The 22,364-nt window shown below is 42.1% G+C and overlaps 1 protein-coding gene across 4 annotated transcripts in view; it reads right to left on the bottom strand.

Moving 5' to 3' along the window:
• Nucleotides 1-22,364, bottom strand: part of elmo1 (engulfment and cell motility 1 (ced-12 homolog, C. elegans)) — a 102,870-nt gene that overhangs the window by 33,631 nt on the left and 46,875 nt on the right. For 3 of the 4 annotated variants that reach the window (XM_082522357.1, XM_082522359.1, XM_082522358.1), the window contains exons 3-15: nucleotides 21,334-21,374; nucleotides 21,087-21,159; nucleotides 20,941-20,991; nucleotides 20,671-20,840; nucleotides 17,317-17,352; nucleotides 15,539-15,638; nucleotides 14,887-15,038; nucleotides 14,696-14,774; nucleotides 13,355-13,405; nucleotides 12,819-12,941; nucleotides 12,179-12,307; nucleotides 10,005-10,109; nucleotides 8,548-8,656 (exon numbers count right to left, since the gene is read on the bottom strand). In XM_082522357.1, coding sequence (XP_082378483.1) covers nucleotides 8,548-8,656; nucleotides 10,005-10,109; nucleotides 12,179-12,307; nucleotides 12,819-12,941; nucleotides 13,355-13,405; nucleotides 14,696-14,774; nucleotides 14,887-15,038; nucleotides 15,539-15,638; nucleotides 17,317-17,352; nucleotides 20,671-20,840; nucleotides 20,941-20,991; nucleotides 21,087-21,159; nucleotides 21,334-21,374 — 1,219 coding nt within the window. The remainder of the gene's footprint in view (nucleotides 1-8,547; nucleotides 8,657-10,004; nucleotides 10,110-12,178; nucleotides 12,308-12,818; nucleotides 12,942-13,354; nucleotides 13,406-14,695; nucleotides 14,775-14,886; nucleotides 15,039-15,538; nucleotides 15,639-17,316; nucleotides 17,353-20,670; nucleotides 20,841-20,940; nucleotides 20,992-21,086; nucleotides 21,160-21,333; nucleotides 21,375-22,364) is intronic. The other variant, XM_082522360.1, reaches the window with a different exon arrangement.

The following is a 22,364-nucleotide window of genomic DNA, read 5'->3' as shown; positions in this document are numbered from 1 at the left end:
AAACCACAGCTGGCTGCATGACTGTGTATTTCTACAGCACAGTGTCACTAAAACCACATAAGTAATGGATATCAGGCTTAAAATAAACACATCAAAGCTAACCTATATGCATCAAAGCATAGCGTTTCTACTAATATACTGGATCTAAGGGGAGAGAGCTTTTGTAGATCCATCTATGTGCTAGACTGCTACATGAATTCAGCAGGGATTTTAATGATCCTACGAGCATATTAAGACCCTGCCAAATGTTATAGGGTCAGTGTGTCCCTTTCAAATGCACGGTCAATGAGATTTTGGGGCGGGAATCTATGTGAAATAACAATAAAAACTTTACAATATCTGGGCCAGACCAGCAAGGCTCTGCTCTGATTAAAGTATCTCAATCATGAAACTAATGATCATTAAATAAGGATGCCAGCAGAAAGGGGGTCGCTGGTCCAAGGCTCTGCTCAGGAATGCAAGATTAAAAAAAAAGAAAAGAAAAAGAGGCAGTGCAAGAGATGCAAGACATAAACGGGAAACCATTTGTTCAAAATATTACATTTGTTTTATTTGGAATCTCCTAACAACAACAACTGTGCCATTATAGGGAGGGATGCAGATTAGATAAGGATGAAAAACAGGGAAAAGTCGGAGCCTCGAAATTCGGGGGCTTTCATTTGCATAACAAAACCACTTTAGCATGTGGTGTTGCTCACAATGGTCAAGAAGCATTAGAGGACAGGGGAAGAGCAAAGGATAGGAGGGTAACAGATGGAGAGAAAGGAAAATGAGACAGAGTGAATCCATCAGCGCTGTGGACTGAGACAGAAATCCAACAAATTTCACAGCATCTGCTCGCACAGACTTCCTTTCTCAGCTACAATGAGGCTTGCATCCAGCTGTGAGTTTTGTGAGTCTGCTGTGCCTGGGTTGCAATTATTAAAGGTACTAAACACAACTTATATCTTAATATGCAAAATATGGGGGCTAAACCATGCACTCTATTATGCCTCGTGCCAGATTCTTCTGAAGGAATATCTCAGATGGCGTGAGTCATGCTTACGTAAACAAACACACAATCTGTCTGCGGCGGTCCAAATGCAAAAAACCAGAATTGTTTGTTAATCATTACAAAACAACAGAAAATGATCCAGCTTACATGCACATATGTGTTCGTGCATTAGTGCGGTATGCACACAAACACAGCCTGCACGAGCGAACGAAACATATTCATACACAGGTACTGTGCATCGAGTAAAAATAATAGACTTATAAGATTGTAGCGGCGTCAGGTGCAAACGATAACGTGCATTTTCCTTTTAATCTGGGAATGCCCTCACTTTTTGGAAAGGAACAAATGCTGCGTAACGCCCCAGGCATGCAGGCCTAGAGACCCAGCAGTGGCCATCTGGCAATCAGTGGTCAAAAAGATGTATTCCCCAATTGGTTTCATTGATTGCTAAAGCCCCATTTACCCACTGGTCACTAAGGAAAAAAGCTTTATTCCCCATCTGGTTGACAACTGGTTGCTGGCAGTCACTACTGTGAAAGTGATGGTAAGGCTCTGTGCTGAAAATCGCCCCATGATTACTTCAGTTAGAGTAGGTTGTATGAAAGACATCAACTGGTCTGCAAACACTTGCAAACTGCTCACCAAGTGGTAGAAACCTGTGAAACCTGTGTCACAAACTGGAAAGAGAGAACTTTTGCTTTTACTTTGAAGCCATATTGTCTCAGTTTAGGTCGTGTTGTACTTTTTCATGTTTCACTACAGCTCGGGGAATAAATGCCAAATATTTGCAGACAAGCCGCATCTTCCATGCAAACTACAACTAGCTAGCAACCACAATTTAACCTCCAAGCGCAGAAATGGCCTCTTTTGAATATTTGATTACACTGATAGAATTTTGCATTTGATCTCATTTTGTATCTGATAGGAAAGAAACGTGCATTTACACCATATTCACATCGTCCTTCATTTTAACAGCACAGAAAACTTTGTCCCGTTTGTAACTCTCAGCTTCCGCAGCAGCTACCTTTTGGTGCTTTTACAACTATATAAAGACGCTAGACCTCAGCGGTTTTGTATTGTCTGATTTCACCCTCGACAGCCTGCCAGTAAGAGGTCTTTTGGGGAAACAGATTGTTGAGAGCATGGTTTGCTGGTAAATTACATCCAAGGACCTCCAAGAGCAAAAAACACATACAAGCAAAATTTAGATCGGCAGCACTTGCGTAGGCTGGCTTATGTTTCATCCACTGAGCCACTTTAGTATATCACAACATGCTGAGAACTGACAGGGGACGGGAGTTTCTGGAAAATGCCAATGATGCTCAAAAATTGAGATTCTCAAGCACCCATCTGTCAAGTTTGTTGTTGTTTGTGCTCTCAAATTTACAATCCGTTTACTGGTGTATGCCCGAGGCTATGAAGTGGAAAACCCTGAAGAATGCTATCCTCCCCCCAGTTAACACAAGCCTGCAACTGACAACTGTGAGAAGTGGCTGCTGACTGCCAAATAGATGCTCATGTCATGACTCGAGGGATACTTGGGATTCTGCGCTTGGCCTTTACATCCTTCTGCCATCATCTCCTCCTGATTCACTGAGGGAGAATTACAAATGAGGTGGCTTGCAGTGGCAGCTGTGATTTGACGATCGGCTTCCACGTCAATGCACAGCTAAAACTTAATGTTTGTACACTTTAATACTTGTAGTTGGAGAAGTTGCTGAATTTGGAAAATGCCTCGTCAAATCAGAAGTGTGAATAATGCTATCAAAAGTGAAATGACTCAAAATCGATTACTTCTGATGTGCTTGGACTCATGCTAGGTTACAAGTTTTAGGCTGGAAAACATAATCCAAAAGTCTCAAATCAATCCTGCAGAGCAAACTCTGCTGCTAGGCACTAAAAATATCCCAGCATTAGGAAATCTCCAGAATATCAGAAACATTTTATGATGAAAATAAATACCTTGCGAGCTGAGTCACGGATACTTCAAGGACCATTTACCGGTGGCAAGTTTGAGCTTATTCTTGTTTGATATGATTTTCTGAAGTAGTGACACTGTTGAATATTTGGCACGGCTTTATTGCTCTTATGCTGCGTTGGCCTCCCCGCAGCGTGTGACATACGAGCAGGAGGTAGAATTTCATCCCTGAGCAATGCGTCCTCTGTGCTTGTTTTACTGTTTTATGCACCACATGGTGTGTGATGCACGTTCGTCCCTCAGATGTGCTCACGGATAGAAATTAGTTAAGGTACAGATAGCAAAGATAGCGACTACAGACACTAACGTGCCATAGAAAACAATCAGAAACCATAAAGTCGTAATGAAATACATTTTAAAGCTGTGAAGCTGTTTCTTTCCATTTGAAACGGACTGATTAAAAAGCCTGAGAATGTGAGATATGATATTTGTGGCTGCTATTTACTCTTCTGCATGAGTGTATGGCTGCATGTCCCAACATGAATATCCATTTCGCGGCTGTGAGTGTGTGCAAAAACTACATCTCACTGGCACACTGCGGCCCAGTCCGAACACATAGCAGCCTTTTAATCTCACACTGTGTTACCTCTCAAGGGTTGTACGTGTATGTGTGGAAGTGTGTGTGTTGTTTTTTGGGTAACAGCAGGGGAGGTTAATGAGTTTGGATGACTCTGAGTCACCTGCTGGGCTTGGACATACTACATACACACAAGTCCACACACAAACCTTTGAGTGACTGGACTCAACTAGCCATATGTATCACAACAGCCCCGTTACTCTCTAACTAGCGTCACTTAGAGTTTATTAGAATATTAGAAGGCGGTGCAAATATATGAACAGTATAATAAATTTTTGCTTAAAGTAAGAGATACACAGATGAGGCGATATAAACAACAAAACTGAATTAAGAGAATTTTGTAAATGTTCCTTATTGCGATGCTGCTCATGTGCTGAAATGTACAGTGAATTTGACCAAAGTGCTGTACACGGCCTTTTGTTCTGACCTTGGCTGATGGCTTTCTAAAGAAAGACACAGAAACAAACCTGAAGAACATCACGTGACCGTCAGTCTGCCTCTCTCTGTGTTCTTAGAAATGGGGTTTGGTCTCCTTTTGATTTTGGCATCCGTGTCTGCTAGCATGCGTGCGTCCTACCTGGACCCGCCATGCCTCACCACCCAGCTCTCCATCTCAGCACAGAGACGACACACCGTGAATCACCAAGCAGGGCCATTACTCACCATGCCTGGCCTGTTCTAAATAACTTCATAAATATTCCATGGGCCGGCTTAAGCGGGGAGAGAGAAGTCATGGCTCGGCGTCTCAAAGACACAGATTCCATTAGGCCCCGTGTTCCAGCAGAAACACTGTTGGGACAATTAATCTTTTAGGATCCGAAGCGAGGCATCAGAAATGGAGAAATAGAGCCAGGACAGGTATGTATTAATGGAAGTAATTGAGAAAGAGAGACGGGGAGGCAGGACAGAGAGTGACACCTGCTGTTATGAATTATGTAGGCTCTATCAGCGCTGATATAAGCTTGCCTCCTTTGTGCAGATCAAATATGTACAGTGACATCTGAACAACAGCAACAAAGGCAAAATACTATAAGGTCTCAAAACACGGATAGAGTGGAATAGAAAAACAGAATAGAAGAAAGTTTGTTCACCTGAGCGAGGACTAAGAAAACTATCACTGCAGATTCATGAGTGGATTATATAGTATTTCTTTTAGACAATGGTATAATGCTACTTTCTGGTGTGCTTGTGCCATTTTTGTCAAATTCATGGGAAAAGACAGCAACCGAGACCATAAAAGCAGGAGAAAGGACTACAAGTCTGAGCGGGACAGATGTTCTTCAGACACACCAAGAGGGACAAATAAAAAAAGGAGGATGCATGAAAGCAAGAACGAAAATTGAGAAAAGTGAGAAAAATGTGGTTAGAATGAAAGCGCTTGAAGATGCGAGCAGGGAAGAAAGGCAACTTCAGCAGGCCCCGGCAAATCCAGAATCCCTCCGCGTTTCATCCTCGTGAGAAAACAAGAAGAGAGCGTCTGCGTGCCAGAGCCATACTTGCATTTCACACAGATGGAGAGAGAAAATGAGCCACAGAGACGTCGCTGCTGTCACCATTAATCCACGGTCTCTTTCTTCTGCCTTTATCCACAAAGGGATACAGAGCAGATTTTTTAAAAAAAAGAAAAAAGAAATAAAAAAGCGAACACTTTTTTCCTGTTTTGCAGCTTTGCATCAGCGTGTAGCTCGGTAGCATCAAAGTTTTAGGGAGTACAGCTTTCTCAGTGTATCAATTTCTTATTTATCTTCTGCAGCACTAAGACTGTGTGGTGGAACATTATTCACAAGAACATTTAAGTTACTGTTTTACAGTGATGGATGCAGACGTTCCAGCAGCTCGTGTGCAACTGTGCTTACAGGAGTCAGAGTGGTGCTTTGAGATGAGTGGTGAAATAGCTTAGCAGCACACTCATAATAAAAGCATCACCATGTAGATGGCTGGCAAAAAACAACACCAGCCATTACTAAATTTCTTCATGTTTTTCAGTCTTTGATTGAACTACTGGGCTGTAGCGATGGGGCTGCATAAAAACTTATAAGCTCAACAAGGTTTTTACAAAGCTTTTACAGTTTATCTTGACAGCAGGATGCAAGTCAGCGCTAAAAATCTGAAACCCATTCATCTAATTATCCAGACATTTAGCAAACACATTCAAGCTACCAGTTAATCTTCTAAGAACTAACCAGACTTGCTAGCGTTAATGTGTCGTGTTAATAGCATAGTACAAAATACACAGTAGCAAAACATCAACAACAACATAAAAAAATGTTCACAGCCACAGACTTAATTTAAAATGTAAGTCCTAAATTAAATAGGTGATGTTACTATGGCAACTCCACCTATGTTAGATGCCCTATCCAAAACTGTTTACCAACTGGCCAAACAACGTTGCCATCTCTAGCACCACTGTGGTCTGTCATTTACAGAGGTGGAGGTGTCACCGCTTTGAAAGTGACCAATCACATTAGGGCCTTTGGGCTCCGCCCTCCAAACTGTCAAGAGTCAGATTTATTCGTCCATGACTTAGTTTTCATACTTTTTTGTAGTGAACAAGAAACAGACAGTTTTTTCCACAGTACAAACTCTTACAATAAAGAGAAACGTCGCTGTTACATTTTAAGTTACTGGTGGAACAACGCACAACAGTATCTTGGCTTAAATACCATCAAAGCTGATAAAAAGAGAAAAGTTCTAACATCCTCATTAGTGTCAGGTATTTCACTGTTTCTCCAACGAAAGGTCAACCAAATGATGTCAGTGTAGAGCCAAGACTCATTTCTCCACCATCATCTCTCTGGGGAAAGTGCTACACGCACGCACGCACACTCTATTAATGACTAGCCGTCACTCTCTAAGCACCTGCCAGGCCCATGTTACATTTGTCCTACTCGTACGTTCATTAGTGTGTGTTAATATACACAGGGCTAATGGGGTGTGTATGAAAATGCACTTAGCTCACTACAGGAGAAAAGCAATGCAGCTTATGAGTACTCTGGGGCACAGTGGCATCCTCTCATAAGGATTGGACTCATACAATGTTCAAAGAGTGTGAGACTGAGCAAATATTTACTGGAGCTCTGACGGAGATGGATGAGAAGATTAAGATTTAGAGCTCAGTAAATAAAAATATATCAAAATGTTGTCTTTTCTCTCCTGTCCCCAGTGTTTGCCTTGTTTCCTTTCATTCCCTCTACATCCATTTTTTTTAAAACCTTGTACCCAACGATGGCCTACTTATGTATAAAGCCATCGTGTCATGTTTTAACCAGGCGTATGTGCCGTTATCATGTCAGCAGAGCATAATATCGCAGATAGATCGGTCATTCTCTGCAGGTTATGGGTTCACCTTTGCAATTCTTATCTGCCCTCCCATTTCACAAATACATAAACACAGTCTGCTGCATCATAAATATTAATGGTATGTTCAGTGTCCCAGACTAACACCCTCAGTAAAGGGGACATTATACAGCCACTGGGGACTGAAAGGCTGAAAAGTACGAGTCAAGGTCACTGCTATAATTCAACTAGGGCATCCGGTCCTGGAGGGGAATTTTTTTGTGTCATAACATATTATAACATAGTATCATCAGCTTAGTCGCATCCTTCGGGCTAAAGAAGAGAGGGACCATCCGGCTCGTTATGAGTGCACAGTTCAAAAGCTGGCATCACGGCTCTTACATTTCAAAGTGAATCCCAAATCTTGTTTTGGGAGGGGGGGAAATTTGGACTGTATTTGAAGGAGAAAGTCTCTCAAAAACAGAAAGTTTTATTTATAATGACAGTCTGGCATTCATCCCAGGGATCCAGCTCTGTTGCATAAGCCCTTCAATTCGAAGCTTAGAAAAAGCCTTAGAGATACACATGTTTCCCTATTTAGGGACAAGTCTGGCTGTTTCATCTGTATTTTGGTACGAATGAGGTCAAACTGATATTTCTAAGAGAGACTGAAGTGAAGAATTTCAGTCTGCTAAGAGAAAAGGCCTAAAGGGCACGTGGAGTGAAGCACTGGATTTAAAAAAAGAAAAAAAAGAGCACTGACATACACGGAATATAAATATAACCCAGAGATCTGCTGCAAAGAATCATCAGGCAAACACAGAGTAGAATGAAAGTGATCACTGAAACATGAAAAACTAAAAGCTCAGCATGTTTTCACACACCACCGGTGCCCTGCACTCACCCAGCCCATCTCTCCCGGTCAGGACGTGTCTACAGGTCATTCGCGGGATAAAAGTAGAGCAGGCAGAATGTGACCAAGGTAGGAAAGTCGGGGATAGAAATGTAGCGTTAGAGCTCAGTCTGGCAGAGATAAGAGCATGTTTAAAATAGACAGGGCAATTACAATACGTTTAAAAAAAGCAGTGTTTCCACACTTTCTTATCTGGTATTGAAACCTAGCTTGGTACTTTTATCGGGACAATTTTCCGACAAGAGTATAAAAAAACAAAAACCTGCACTGCAGCCAACTCCTCTGGAAAAAAAGAATATAAGCAGAAGAAAAGGGCAGATCTGTTTAAAACTGAGCTAAAAATGCCTCCTTCCTCCCCACAGGCAGCAGCAGGGGTCAGTCTGGATTGGAACCGAGACCAGCTCAGCAATTTAAACAAGTAAAGACAGATGAAAAGGGCACATCAATTTGAAGTGGACGTAGGCACAGCGTCTCTTTCTCTGCGCAGTGTGCCGTCCAGAGGCGGCATATTAGGCTGAAAAGGGGCTCCGTGGGGGCGAGGTGCATCACTAAATAATGAACTCCTGGCAGCACAATTACAGGGCATAATGGTTGCTTTCATCTTAACAGTTAGGGGCTGTGTGTACTTGTGTCTCTGGATGTTTGTATTCTTGCACACAACTATATGCATCTCTGCATGTAAAGCATCTTGGGTTTTTTTATGTCTTTATTCAAAGTGTGTGCAAAGTGTGTGCAAAGTGTGTGTGTGTGTGTGTGTGTGTGTGTGTGTGTGTGTGTGTGTGCGTGTGCGTTTGCTGATATAGACTTACGGAGCTCGCCCACTTTCAGTATCTCGCACAGCATCTTGGTCAGCTCGATGCTGCTGCGGCCGAACGGACACTCGTGTTTGTCTTCTCGACTGCTGTTCTCCAAGACAATCTGGAAACAAGAGGTTATAAAATAAGCCAGGCAAGAAATAAGGACTGTATTTCCTCAGGGCTATAAAACAAAAAAAGACATTTCTGGTGAGTGTGTTGCCCGAAGGCTGAAAAAAAAAAAGCAAATTGCTCAGACTAATTAAAAAACTGAATGTTTCCTAATTTACAGAAAATTATTTTTTTTTGTTTTGTTTCTTTTAATTTTTGCTTCTATATATTTGATAGAAAAGTTCATGATTTTTCACTGTAATTTCGGTTTTTTTTTTTAATCTATTACTTCATTACTTTGGTGCAGAATGAATAGCAGTGAGTGGTGTTTTTATCAGTAGGAAAAGCCATAATTTATGTCCTCCTTCGTATATTCCAAAGCCATCCAAGGGGCCGGATGGGAGTCTTTGCTGGGCCGATTCTGGCCCACAGATCCTATGTTTGATACCCCAGCTCTATGTGAAGAATAATTTGTAATGTTGCGCTGTGTTCCACTCTGACAGGTTAACTGACAGGAATTAATAGCATTTACTGGGTTTGGTTAAAGCAGATTCACTTGGAAAAGCGAAAAGTCGCTGGTTTAATTCCAGCCTGGGAAACAAATGCCCTTTGGAGTTGTGTCAGGAAGTCTATCCGGTGTAAAATCAAACATTCAGAGCTACCTGCTGCAGTGACAGGTGAGCATTAGCACGCATTGCATTTTTGACACTAATTAGGTGCAGGGGCCTTAAACCCTTTTAAAAGGGTTCAATGTCACACTGAAGGTATTTTACTAATAAACACTGAGGTAGAAACTATAAGTCTTTTTCTTATCTGACCCCTTAGAGCTCGTGGATTAACATAAATTAAATCTACACATAAAAGTCATCAGCAAAAAACCCCACTCTAATTACGTGGATGGTGGCAGCACGCCATAACCGAGGCCATCAAGGTCCCAATCATTTTAGCTGGCGACAGTTTCATTTGTGGAATTGAAGGCTGTGTTTTCTCCCACTGTTCGTCTGATAAGGGCTGAGCGGGCACCACTAACGCTTCTCTTTTCCCACAATCGTGTCTAGAAACCGTCACACACATAATGATGAAAGCTGTATAAAATCATGCTGGCTATCATGAAAGGATGACAAAAAGCACTTAATGTCAGTGCAGCATTGTTTAGAGACTGGCGGTGAAAGAAATTAAATAAGTTTTATCGTCAGGGCTGAGAAACCTCGTGAAATGCAGTTTTACTGAAAGATGTGTTGAGAACGAGCCAGAAACTTCAGTGACTGAATGAGCTGGAGGGAAGTGAGGCTTTTGTAGGACACTACAGGAATCTCTGTGCGGCATTTGTGTGTGCGTTAGGGTTGTACGTGCGTGCTTACCCTGATGTAAGCGTCCTGGTGGTGCCTGGCAAAGTACAGCATGTTATCCAGAGCCAGCATGCCTGGAGGAATCTGGGTGAAATCCACAGCTGGATTCACATGGTTCTGAGAAAAACAGAGGTGCAGTGTGAGACATGTTTTTAAACACATTTCACCAAATCTTCTTTTTAACCTTTAATCTCTTTGATATAATCGATTAAACATCCCATTTCCCCTTTTCCCCCCCAGCTGAGGGATCACATGCACAACATAAACACTCCTTCTGTCAGGGAGGAAACTTGGAGTTTTAGGGCCGCATTAGTGGAGCAGGAGGTCATCCTTTTAAAGCCCCTCAAAGCTTTTGATTCCATTAAAGACAATGTTAATAAAAAAAACACTAAACAAACAGTAGAAAAGTACTGAGGAGTGTGTGGGTGTGGATTGATCTGATTTATTCGCAGCAGGCTGGCAGTCTCAAATAACCCACTGTAATTAGATTTAGGTTAAAATCATGCAAAATTATAATTGGTGCAGACTTTATTTTTAAAACTAGAGCTCTGCCCACTTGAAATCTGTTAAGTAAAAAAAAATACACCACTTGTCGCTGATTATTAAACAGATACATGATCTTCACACTCATGGCTGATACCCTGTAAGATCTACTACAATGGAAACTACTAAAAAGGTTGTTTTCCAAGCCTTGCTAGGTGTTTATATATATATATCTGTCTGTTGAGAGTCTGAATATCTTCTACTAGTGTATAAACACTTAAAATATCTTCCACAGTAGGTGAAATGCAAAAGATTATTGGGCTAAAAGTTGACATTTTGGAGATGGATATCGTAGTTACGACACTAAACTCAAGTAAATTTCGAAATATAGTAAGTAACTCTAACTGGAAGCGAAGGGCCATGGGGAAGGAACAATATGAAATATTAACTTATACTAAAATATTCAACAATATTCAACAATCAGACTCAAAACTTTTAAATAACAAAAACACAGGCACTACTTTTAACATCTAAATATTGCATCAGACATGCAGGAAGAAACCGTTTGTGCTGAAAGTCTGTCAGACGTAATTATTTCCAGACATTGCAGACGACTAACAATTAAATGCACAGATACACGCGAAGACGCGTCACTCCGAGAATCTTCTTGACTTTTAAATGTGACGCAGAATACTGAAGAGGACAGCAACAGGAAGACGAGTAAAGGAAGCGGAGGATGAAAGAGAAATGGAGGACAGTGAGACCTGGCTCATCAGTTTTGTAATTCTGCCTGACAGCAAGCAGACTTATAGGCTTAAACCAGAAATAGACTACGTGGCACATGCATATCTAATCAAATGTGAACAATCTCCCAGCATGTCCAACAATATCTACTGCATAGAAGTTGCGTATATTAGAAGGTAAACAACTTTTCTCAGGAGTGATAAGGCTGATCTAGAGAACGATGAGTTTTATATGTGTGCACGCGGAGTATGTATGTGTGTGTCTGTGCAAACTGAGGTGCACTGAAAGCAGACTAAGGATTTTTAGGGTGGGTTTTCTCCACACAGTGGAGACAAGACAGGCCAATTTGGCCTTATCTCTACTGAGCACACTGCAGTCGGAGTGTGAATGGGAAGAGCCCCGAAACGGCTCTGGGCTTACACCAAGCCACAGTGGCTTTGCTTAAGTTCTTATGCCATAGTTAGACTGCTGCATACAACACAAAAGCAACACATGAACACACACATTCCACAATACTATACTTATTTTGGTACATTGCATCCAAGGCTGTACAAAAAACGTAGCTACTGGGTATGAACAGCAAAGCCAAAGCATAAGCATGATGAGTTTATAGTCACAGGTTAATACAACATGATAGTCCTTTTCTTCTTTTCATTGTCAAAGAACGATGAATCAGTAACCTTTGGGTCACGACTATCCTGTGTAAGTGTGGAACATCCTCAGTTTCTCAGTGAGATCTCCACTTCACTTGTGATATGTGGCTTTCAAAGACCACAGGAGCCAAAATCATTAACTTTAGGAAGTTTGCAAACCAGTGGGTGACATCATGTCAGCTTTGTTTATCTTTGATATACAGCCTGTTATTGCACTAGCTGCGATATGTTTAAAAGAAGCTTTTTTTACCAGGAGGATAACATCAGAGAGGAAGCGGATTAACGAAGCCCTCTAAAAAGACTTACAATAAAGCCAAGCTTTTTGTAGTCGCGGGTGTACATCGACTTGCGTTTCTCAATGCTGCCGCTGTTGTTGGGCTCCAACTCTACGTCAAAGGCGATTCTCCGAAGCTCAAAGATGATGTCTCTCTGAGCCTGCACACACAGAGAGGAATGTTAAAGCACTGCTCACAAACCCATCAGTCTTTTCTTCCATTTACCACTTTACAGTCTTAAAATCTTTCACCCTCATTCTCCATCGTCTGGGGTCTCGCAGCTCCCTAGGCAATCTGGACAGTAGCCAATTCCCCGATTTAAATATTGAGCCAAAATTATTATTATTTTGGATGCTTCCAGCCCAAACAACCCACGAGCCACTGAACAGAAGATTAATGATTGTAAAAATGGGGGGAGAGGTACAAACACACATGGTAACAGAGTATATACGGCAAAAACAGAGTTTGTACAATTCCAACGAACCTGAAAGTCAGTCTATGATCCATCCAGTCGTTACAGTGTTTTTCTATTCAGGGATGCTTTTAACGTATTAGCAGTCTGTTTGGGATCTTTGTTGAGCTGAGAAATGAAGCCGCTGCAGATGATAATCTACCTCCCTCCCTTTTCACACCCACCACCACCCGTTTTGATTGACTGTCCCACTCCACACCTGGTCCTGAGGATCCATCTTGGTCATCATGCGGTCCTCGAGCAGGTTGAAGTTGAGAACCTGCAGCACGTACAGCTGATGTGCCATCTCATCATTAATGGGCGTGTTGCTCCGGATCACATTCTGCATGGCGTAGAGGACAAATGGGAAAAGTAAAGGAGAGGGGAAAGGGTTTAGGGTCAGAAAGGCGAGAAGTGGATTATGCCGGAGGACGACAAGATATGACAAAGAGGAATAAGAGGATTTGGATGTGAATGGCGAGGATTAGAAGGCAGATGAAGGAAAAGGGGACGGAGAATGAGATTTCACACAGGAGAGAGATGATGAAGAGACAAAAGGGAACAGGTGTGGAAAAAGTATCCACAAGAGATAACGACCAAGGGGGTGAAACAGAGAAAGATGTGGCAGGTGTCATTTTTGTTACAGAAGAGAAGAGGTTGAAACTCGAACAGCAACAGGGAGAGACAAAGACAGAGAGGAGGAGACAGAGGAAGACACTGGAGGGGTAAAGAGGAGAAGGGTATGGGTAGACTTACACTGAGAATGATGGAGCGCAGCTGTTTCTGGGCAAGAATATGGGCCATCTCCTAACGGGGGAGAAAGAACAGTGGGGAGGAACAGGGAAGAGCGGGAGAGAGAGTGAGACACAACGCCATATCAAGACAAAGCGTCTTAGGATTGTCCATGCTACGATGAGGAATTAAGACGGGTAAAAATGAAAAATACATAATTAATTAATTAAAAAAGTAAGAAAGCCATCCGAAAAAAAGGAACTTAAGAAGGGATACTAAATGCACTAACTGTTGTCTTCTACAGTGCAAACTACAAAGGGTGCTAATCAAGGGTGCACTTACTGTCAGGGGACAATTTAGGATGTCCACAATGTGCTCATCATACTACCATATCGTGTGCAGTGAAGAAACAAAGTCAGAGACAGAGAGACAGAGAGGGTGAGTGAGTGAGTGAATGTGGAGGAGAAAAAAAAAGTGTGAGAGGAGGTTAAAAAAAAAAACATTTTCTGTCAGCCGAGCAGCCTGTGGCGAGAGGGGAGAAAGGGGGGTGGGGGGCAACAGAGTCAGCAGAACGGTGACAGTCTGGGGGTTTGTAATAATAGGTCTACTGATGGTCGAGTCCTTAACGCACGCACACAGACACACAAAACACTCTTGACCTCAGAGGAAAAACAAAACAAAAAGAGTGCAGCCAGCACCTCACATCTTCTGCATCACGCTGAAATAAACGATCAGGATTAGTGTTAGTTTGTGGTCCCACAGCCCCACGTTTTAAAAGCGGCCTGTTCGCAGAAATAACACAAACACGTAACCTGAGCTAAAAGAGAAACAGCTTGCTTGTCCCCTAAACAGAGTCTTATAAAACACAACATCTTCTCTGAGCAAGATCGGTGACAAAAAGTGTTAAATTGATAATAAACAGCCACACGCAGTCTGTTTTCAGCACTGCGGCGAAGCTCGTTTCGGTCTAGCGTGCCTTCAACTTTGTGCGCTGCGCAGGAGAAAGGCTCTGTGTTAGCATCATTCATTATTAATGTCAGAGCGCATCCCTGGACCCTATGATGCTGGGGCAAGGGATCATGTGATGAGCTACAGGGCAACGCGTGACATGTGTGAGAGAGCGTGTGTGTGTGCGGGAAAGACTGGAGAAATGGGAGCATGGTAGCACTTCTTTACACTCAGGTTTTATTTATTGCACTACACTGCAGATGTTTTATAGTTTCGTATACAGATGCACACCGGATGCATACAAAAGACACAGTTAGACACTGTTAGAGTTGAAAAATGCTGATGACTGCAACATGAAATGATGCACGATACAGTATATGCAGTGTATTTGTGTGTGTGCGTGCACCGCAGCCTCACCTGTCTCTTCTCCTCAGGAGCTTTGAGGAATAAAGCATTGATGACAGCTATAGTGTAGGTCTGAATGTCTTGATCAGTCCTGTGATTAAAACACAGTCCAAATAGGAGGTTAAAGGCATTTATCACTATGAAGCTTTTCAGAAACCAGCGAGCTCGATTAATGTTAAAAAAGAAGAATTTCGTTCACGTACCCCTGAAGATGCGGGATAAGCTGTCCAATGGTGATCTCTTGTGCCACCTTGTGGTAAAGATCCTGACTGTTGAGCACCATGGACTCCAGGATCGCCAGGGAGCGCTGCAGCACTGCCGTGTCCATGGCCGTCTTGTTCACGAAGCTGGCAATCTGAAAAAAAAACAGGGCAAAGCGTTTAGAGGATCTGTCGCAGACACGGTTAAATTTTGCATAGCAATTTTTGATTGAAAATTAAGGCAATAGGATCCTGGAAAAATAGGATGGAAAAGATTTCATAACTTTTAAAAGTTTAAATTCAAACTTAGGTACAAACTCTGAAAACATGTTTTACAAAAACACATTTCATAGAGGTCACAAAGGTAAAAAAAAAAAAAAATAGAAACACTTTGAGATGAGGGAAAAAATTAAACACACATCTCATAATGAGTATTTTTGCCTTTAATGTTTATGTCCTGAAAATCGAACCATTGCCAAACACTTTTATAGACATTGAGCTTCGGGACATTATCATAGGACAAGCTTCATTGCAGAGGCTGTAAATGTCATGATGTAAATGTTCGATCAAAGCTTTATTCAGCGAATAACAACAGCACTCTGAATGCCGTTAATAAATCAGGGCTGCCTTTAATGAAACGTTTTCTTGGTCTGACCTTCTTGATGAATGCCACAGAGAAAGTGTCCCAGGAGACGATGCTGTGGTCCATCAGCTCCACAAAGGCCGTCAAAGTGAAGGACAGCAAGTCTCCAAAACTAAAGGGCAGGACACACAGAGACACACGCAAACCATAGGACGCTTCTCTCTAGCAGATGGCTTGGAGCAGTGTATAATCTGCAAAGCCCTGATGGCTTGGACGGCAACAAGGGGCGAGCGGTAGGCAGAAACAGAGAAAATGGTGCATATGAAAATAAATTCAATGCCGCAACCAGGCTGGCTGAAGAAAGACAGAAGACAGGCGGAGGGGGAGAGAAGAATAAATGGGGACAGAGGCTTGAGATGCAGTGCAGACAAACTGGCCTTCGAGAAACAGCAGGGGCCATCAGAAAATCAGCAGGAGCCGGGCAGCACAGGGCGGCGTTCAATCAGGACCAGAAAGCTATGTTATAGAGTGAAGTCATGCAGTTACACAAATATCAAGAGAAATCAATCAGCTCTGCAAGAGTCACAGGGGGCCAAAGCAAGGACCACATTAAACAGCCTCCACTTCATATTTCTGCTGCATGAACTTAATGAGAAAAAAAAAATCGCAAATGATGAAATATAGAAGCTTTTACTTCCTCATAAATCACAGCAGTAGGAGTTTCTGGAGTTTCATTACCTTTCTACTTAACTTTTACATGAGTTTTGGGATTTCTGGCCTTTTATTAGTTTCACCAGTAGCTTTTACAGTACTTACAACTGGCATTGCTCAGGCAAATACTGTGACCTGGCCTAAACGTGTTGCTCATTGTTTATCTTACACTGATTTACTGTTAGGTGCTTTAGTAGATGCAACATGAAAATATAGCAAACCCCTATGAGGCTATAGTCAAATACAATAAATGTTTGACTAAAAAATGTTGGCATCTTTCCTGAAACTTCTATCGAGAAGAAAAAAAAAGATACACTTTTTACAAAAGTGAAGATCGCCGTTTTAAACACAACAGAGTGGCATCGACCGTCAAATCAGCAAACCAGAAACCGAAGATAAAATGATAAGAAATGCTTTCAGCACACGGGTCAGTACTGCTGCATGGTACATGATTAGTAACAGTCATTAGTAACCCACAGCTGAAGAATGAAGAGGCCTTTGCAGATGGTACTGGGCATTTTGATGTAGTTACTGTAACTAGTAAATGCTTAATGAAATCGAGGAACACTGAAATTAGAGGATAGATTATTTAAGATAAAGAAAGAGAAGAAAATCTTATTTGACAGATGGATGATGATCCTAATGTGTGATGTCTTCATGTGTGATGTGCTATTGGCTAATAATGTAAAAGTAGCTGAAGTCTAATAGTGAGTGCAGAGACAATCCCCCTCACCCTGAGCACTATTTAGGAAAGAAGACCAAGATTTAATTCAATGTAAGCACCGACTAAAACTAATAAATTAGCTCCGCTGAACCCCAAATGGCCATAGCCATATCTGATCGGGTTTTTATAGATTTCTCACGGCATTACATTTTTAGAAATAAATCATGGCCTTCCAACAGTCTGAGGCAAAGACGTAAGAAGATTATTTTGCCCAAAACCACATGCAAAAAAAAATAAAAATTTAAGTGCAAAACTGATTTCAAAACAGAAGCCTGTAAATGGCTGTGTTAAACACATAATTATAGTAATTCCCCATAAGGCTTTGGGGCCAGAGTCTTCATCATGCAGACTCAGGCAGCAGGTTAGGAAGAGCACAGAGTCAATGACGTTACCCGGGGGGATGGGAGGGGCTTACCATGGCTTCATAATCTTTTGCAGTTTCTGATAGCGCCTGTAAAGAGAAACTTAGGTGTCACAGGTGGGAAACACACAACAAAACCTTAAAGTCTCAGCAGGGAGCAACACAAATCACAATCTTTTAACAATAAGCATCCCTCAAAGAGACCAGACTCTAAGGAGGTCCACTCTCATACACAGAAGAAGGATTCCTTACTGTGCAAATGTAAAACAAGTCTCAATATAAACAACTTTAATACACCGACTCAAAATAAACACTTTGGATCGCTAAGGTGCTCAAAGCATGCCAAGCAGAAACGGCTGACAAAGCGGCTTGCTGCAGACCTAATGTGCCACAGTGAGCATAACGAAACGGAGTTTTGCACATTTCAAAAAGCAGAGACCAACTTGTAAATATGTGACAGGTGCAGTGGGAGAAATGCCTTACGCTAAACAAGCAAAAGGAAGCAACATCTGCAGAGAGTTAACTTTCCCTGAATAGATTCGAGATGACAGGTGCACTCATGAAGTTCAGCGATACTACCCATGTGTGCAAAAATCAGCTAATATGAATGACGTTGTCTCCATGTGCACCTCTGTATTGCTTCAGAGATCTGGCAGTCTGCTTCCGACCACATGCATCTGGGCTCTGGGATTTCAGCATGGATCTCAAACTTCAGCTTCTGTGTCCAACTGATTCAACCTTTATGTCGTGGATCATCACTGCTAGGAAGATCCAGGTCTCAGACTAGACTAGCTGAATAGCTCAAAGACATTTGATAAGCATGCACTGAGACAGGAGGGCAAACATGGGTATGGAGTGAATTCACCATGAATTCATCTCTCAGGGTCAGACTGTTAATTTGGAGAAATCTGATAGAACAGGATTGGTCAGAACGGGACTTCCTGGAAGCGATCTACAAACAGCAGCAGCTCTGGAAACGAGGGCCAGGTCCAGAAAGAGACAACCTTCATGGGATTTAAACAAGGGACATTTTTTTTTGCTCTTAATGGGTGGAGTTGCAGAACTTCTTAATTTCACCTGATAAAATAAACAAAAAACTGTTTTAACAGTGGAGTTTGATTTCAGTATCAGTGTTCCTTTTACTCTGTAAATCCAGTTTTCAAAGGGATGACACTGCTAATAAGGTACAATTCAATGGAATAATGTTTAGAACAGGTTTTGTGAATTTAACAGCCAAGATTATGCTGGGAGCTAACAAGACAAAAACAGAAAAAACATGAATGACAATATCAAGGTGGCAGCATATGTTAAACCTGGTCAAAGAAGACCGAAGTTGATAGTAAGTCTGGCGGTGTTAATCAGTTTGAAGTTGCACTGTACATTCTGAACGTGTGTCAAACCACAGTATGAGTTGCTCCATGTTCTTGTCAGTAGAGGGCAATGTCTGCCTTAAACTTGGAGTTTAGCTGGGCAGCTGATCTACACATGAATATTGTGCAGCATCTTTGGCAGAAGCATCAGATCACAGAACTGCTCTGCCCTCATGAGTAGTCTCGAGCACAGAGCCTCTTGAATAATTACAGTTCACCAAGTTGGTTGGCAGGCACACTAATGAGTGTGTGTGTGTGTGTGTGTGTGTGTGTGTGAGAGAGAGTGTGTGCATTAGCCTCTGATACCTATCTGCATGCCTGTTTCATAAGCTCCTTCTGTTGAGATGGAAATGCAGCAGAACCACTCGCCCTGCTCTCTTTTGCTTACACGCGCCGCTCAAACTCTCAAGCCCTGAATAGGATTTGATGGGAATTTAGATGAAAAACATATTTAATCAAAGGGCCAGGAGCAACAGGAGGAACCTCGGTGCTGCTGTGACAGCTCCTTGCATTAAGATCAAATATTTGCTAATTTGAACATCATATTCAAAAAGGAGAAGAGGCCTCACTGATTTCCTGTCAAGCTGTACCCACAAACACTAGATCACTGAGTGGTTTCTGCTAAGAAAAAGCCATTACATGTCTAACCAGAATTTGAACCTTCATTTAAAAGCAATCATGAGCGTGACAAGACGACACCCGCACAAAAAAACTGCAGTTCTTACTTTGGGTTTTCACTGCTCTTCTGTCGGGACACGCTGAATGTCGTGTGTTTATAACCACGCATTAGGTGCAAAACAACTCCTCGATCTATCGTTTCTCCCCCTGGAAAAAAGAAGGGCTGGATAATGGGAATTGCACGAAGCAGAAAACGAGCACGTCTCGCACGGCTGGCCGCTCCTGCCCTCCCTGCCAGTTTGCACCGTCCATCTACTTCTGTGTGATTGCGTGCACGTTTTGCACTCATACTGTAATTCAACTCTTGGTTCTGGCGAGCTCTTTGCACTCCCCACAGCACGCCACTGGCACAAACCCCATCTCCCTCGCCCGCCCACTCCCCTCCCCTGGCATCACGGCTGAGAAGTTTCACCTCAGCGAAAAAAGTCCTCGCTTTAACCTTCAGTTGAGACGGTCTCCAGGGCACTACGCCTGCCCTCCACCCCCCACCTCAACACACACTGTGAGTTTTTGGATGTGCTGAACATGCAAAAGGCAGAGTATTTCCTCTCAGCTGTGTGCAATATCACTATCATGGTCACCAAAGATGAACAGGAGCTGCTGGGCACTGTGTGAACCTGTTCTTCTCTTTGCAGCACAGGGTAGCATTGTTGAACCCGAGGCAAAACTTATGCACAAGGTTAGGGTTTTCATTCAGCGCAAATGTACGACTGATTATTTCATGCAGTGCATATAATGACATTTGCTATATGACCTAATAACATCCGCACAACTCTGCAGCACGCTGAAATAAAAGCGTTCCACATCAAAGGCATCTTCACAAAGATGGCGATGACACGAGACACCAGTAAAATAAATCCAGCTTAACAGAGTGAACTGAGGAATGTCAGTGAATGAGCGGCCAGTCAGCTGCTGTAAATGCTTTGAACTTAACCGGTCAGACTGCACAGTGCAACTCCAAAGATCCCCTTTTATTCTCACTGAAATCGGAGATCCACCTGAATACCATCCAAACCTGCAGCCCTTTTAAATAACGCCGGGGTCTTGTTACAAATTTGTGGTTCGTTACATCAGGCCTGCGAAAAATAATGTCAGCGATATGTGAAATTAAATATGGTAAGATTTGAATTAGGTATCCCATCGAACTGGAGTCTGTGTTTGCTAGTTTTGATGGATCACATTCTTGAGTCAAAGTCTAATATTGCCACATAAATCCAAAATCCAGAGGAAAACATTGGAAGTATGTACTCTTCCCTGCTCCCTATAACACACATGCACAAACAAAAAAGATGCTGCAGGGGAAAACGGTGCAAACAAGGCAAATCCAAACAGCAAAAGAAACAGTCTTCTTCTCACTTACTCAGTCCCACTTTCCACCATCTGAGTGAGCAGCGAGATACCGTCGAGGTTGATGAACTCCTGGGCAAAGGTGATATCCCGGGACGCGTTAGCCAGGTCCTTAAGAGCCTCCAGCTTGGCGTCCATGCTTGATGACTGGATCCGTTCATGAAGCTGCACTGCCGTCTGGTACTGGAGGGCAAAAGGGAAAAGGAAACAGGACGTGTCCCAGATTGTGAACGATTTCATACGTATTCACAGAATTTGCTTTTTCAAATGGCAAAACACTTACAGGAGAGGTGGTCAAACGAAGGATCGAGCCGTTCTTAATGTCGCTGCGATTCTGTGGAGGATTACAAGGACACAAGCAGAAGTTAGTGTGCACTTCAGGCCTTTATATCCCCCTCTTGGATACAGCAGCTTTGCAGATGAGCAAACCTTTTCTGTGATGTAGAAATTTGTCGCGTCAGCAATCTGCAGAGCAAAGTTTTCAGGGCTCCCCAGGGACCACCTAAAAGGCATTGGATAGAGACAAAATACACTGTGTACTTGGTTTAAAAGTGCATTAAAAACAGCAAATAGAATTCAAGTATGGGGGTAGGGGACAGTTAAATTCTAATCCAAAAGACATGAACTAGTGCATACATTAAAAAAAAAAAAAAAAAAAAAGCAAATGAAGACTTACCCCTCGCATACTTCTTTAATGATGGCTGAGAGAGGCTTTTTCTGGGAATTAAAAAAAAAGGCAAAACTACATTTAGTTCACAGTCTAGTACTGAGTTCCTAAAACAACAGGCAATTCAGAGAGGGCTGCAATTATTTTATTTTGCGGGACTGGCACAATGAGAGGCTGTTCTTCAGGAGCCTGTATTTATCCAACTGCTGATGTGGGATCATCGACCATGGCTGCTGCACCGCTTCATTCATTATTAGTGATTCAGTGTTTCTACAGCGGTGCAGAGTACATCTTTTCAAGAACCACATTTACAATTTCACAGCTAAAAAATTGAATGACGATTCAATGAAATATACAGAAACCCCTCAGTTCCCCAGGAAGCCTAAAACAAGATACTGTCTAAAGTGAAACAAGTTTCTTAATCTAGATCTGGGGACATCTAATAACAGCCTTAGTATACCAGCAGTGAAAGATTTAGCATTACAAGTCAACTCATGTTGAGGCCAACCTTCCCCCCCCGAGGGGCAAAGGTTACACTAAAACTTTGATGTTTTATGATGCTGACGTCAGCCTGCTTTCACAACAACACGCTGATGTCTAACCTTTGACCTATGATCTTGAAGCATTACAAACTAAAATGGAGTATTTTATTATCTTTAACCATATTATTGGATTAAAACTGGCTGTAAAACTTGAGATTTTATGGTGTCATTGAAAAAATTAAATGTGTGTTGTACAGCTCTCTCCATGCCCTTTCATATGATATATTACTCAGTATGGTTTGTTAAAAAAGTTTTCAGTGTTAACTTTGACCTTGGGTGCTAGCTATAAAGTAGCAGAGCCAAATGCTCAGCTAACCTATGTACTCTGGTCCTCCAGGGCCTGGTATATTGTTGTGAAGTTTGAGAACAGACAAACAAACTGAGCCAATTACACAATGTTTACTCATTACGTAGTTGGGGCAGCACCTTTTTTAAATGACTTTGATCAACCAAAGATAATAAAAGTACAGAAAAATAATATCAGGTTCTGAATCAGGA

Source organism: Aulonocara stuartgranti (genome assembly GCF_965226115.1).
Source record: "Aulonocara stuartgranti genome assembly, chromosome: 22".
Taxonomy (NCBI): Eukaryota; Metazoa; Chordata; class Actinopteri; order Cichliformes; family Cichlidae; genus Aulonocara; species Aulonocara stuartgranti.
Note: the sequence above shows the minus strand (reverse complement) of the source record. Positions and strands in the feature narration are given on the sequence as shown.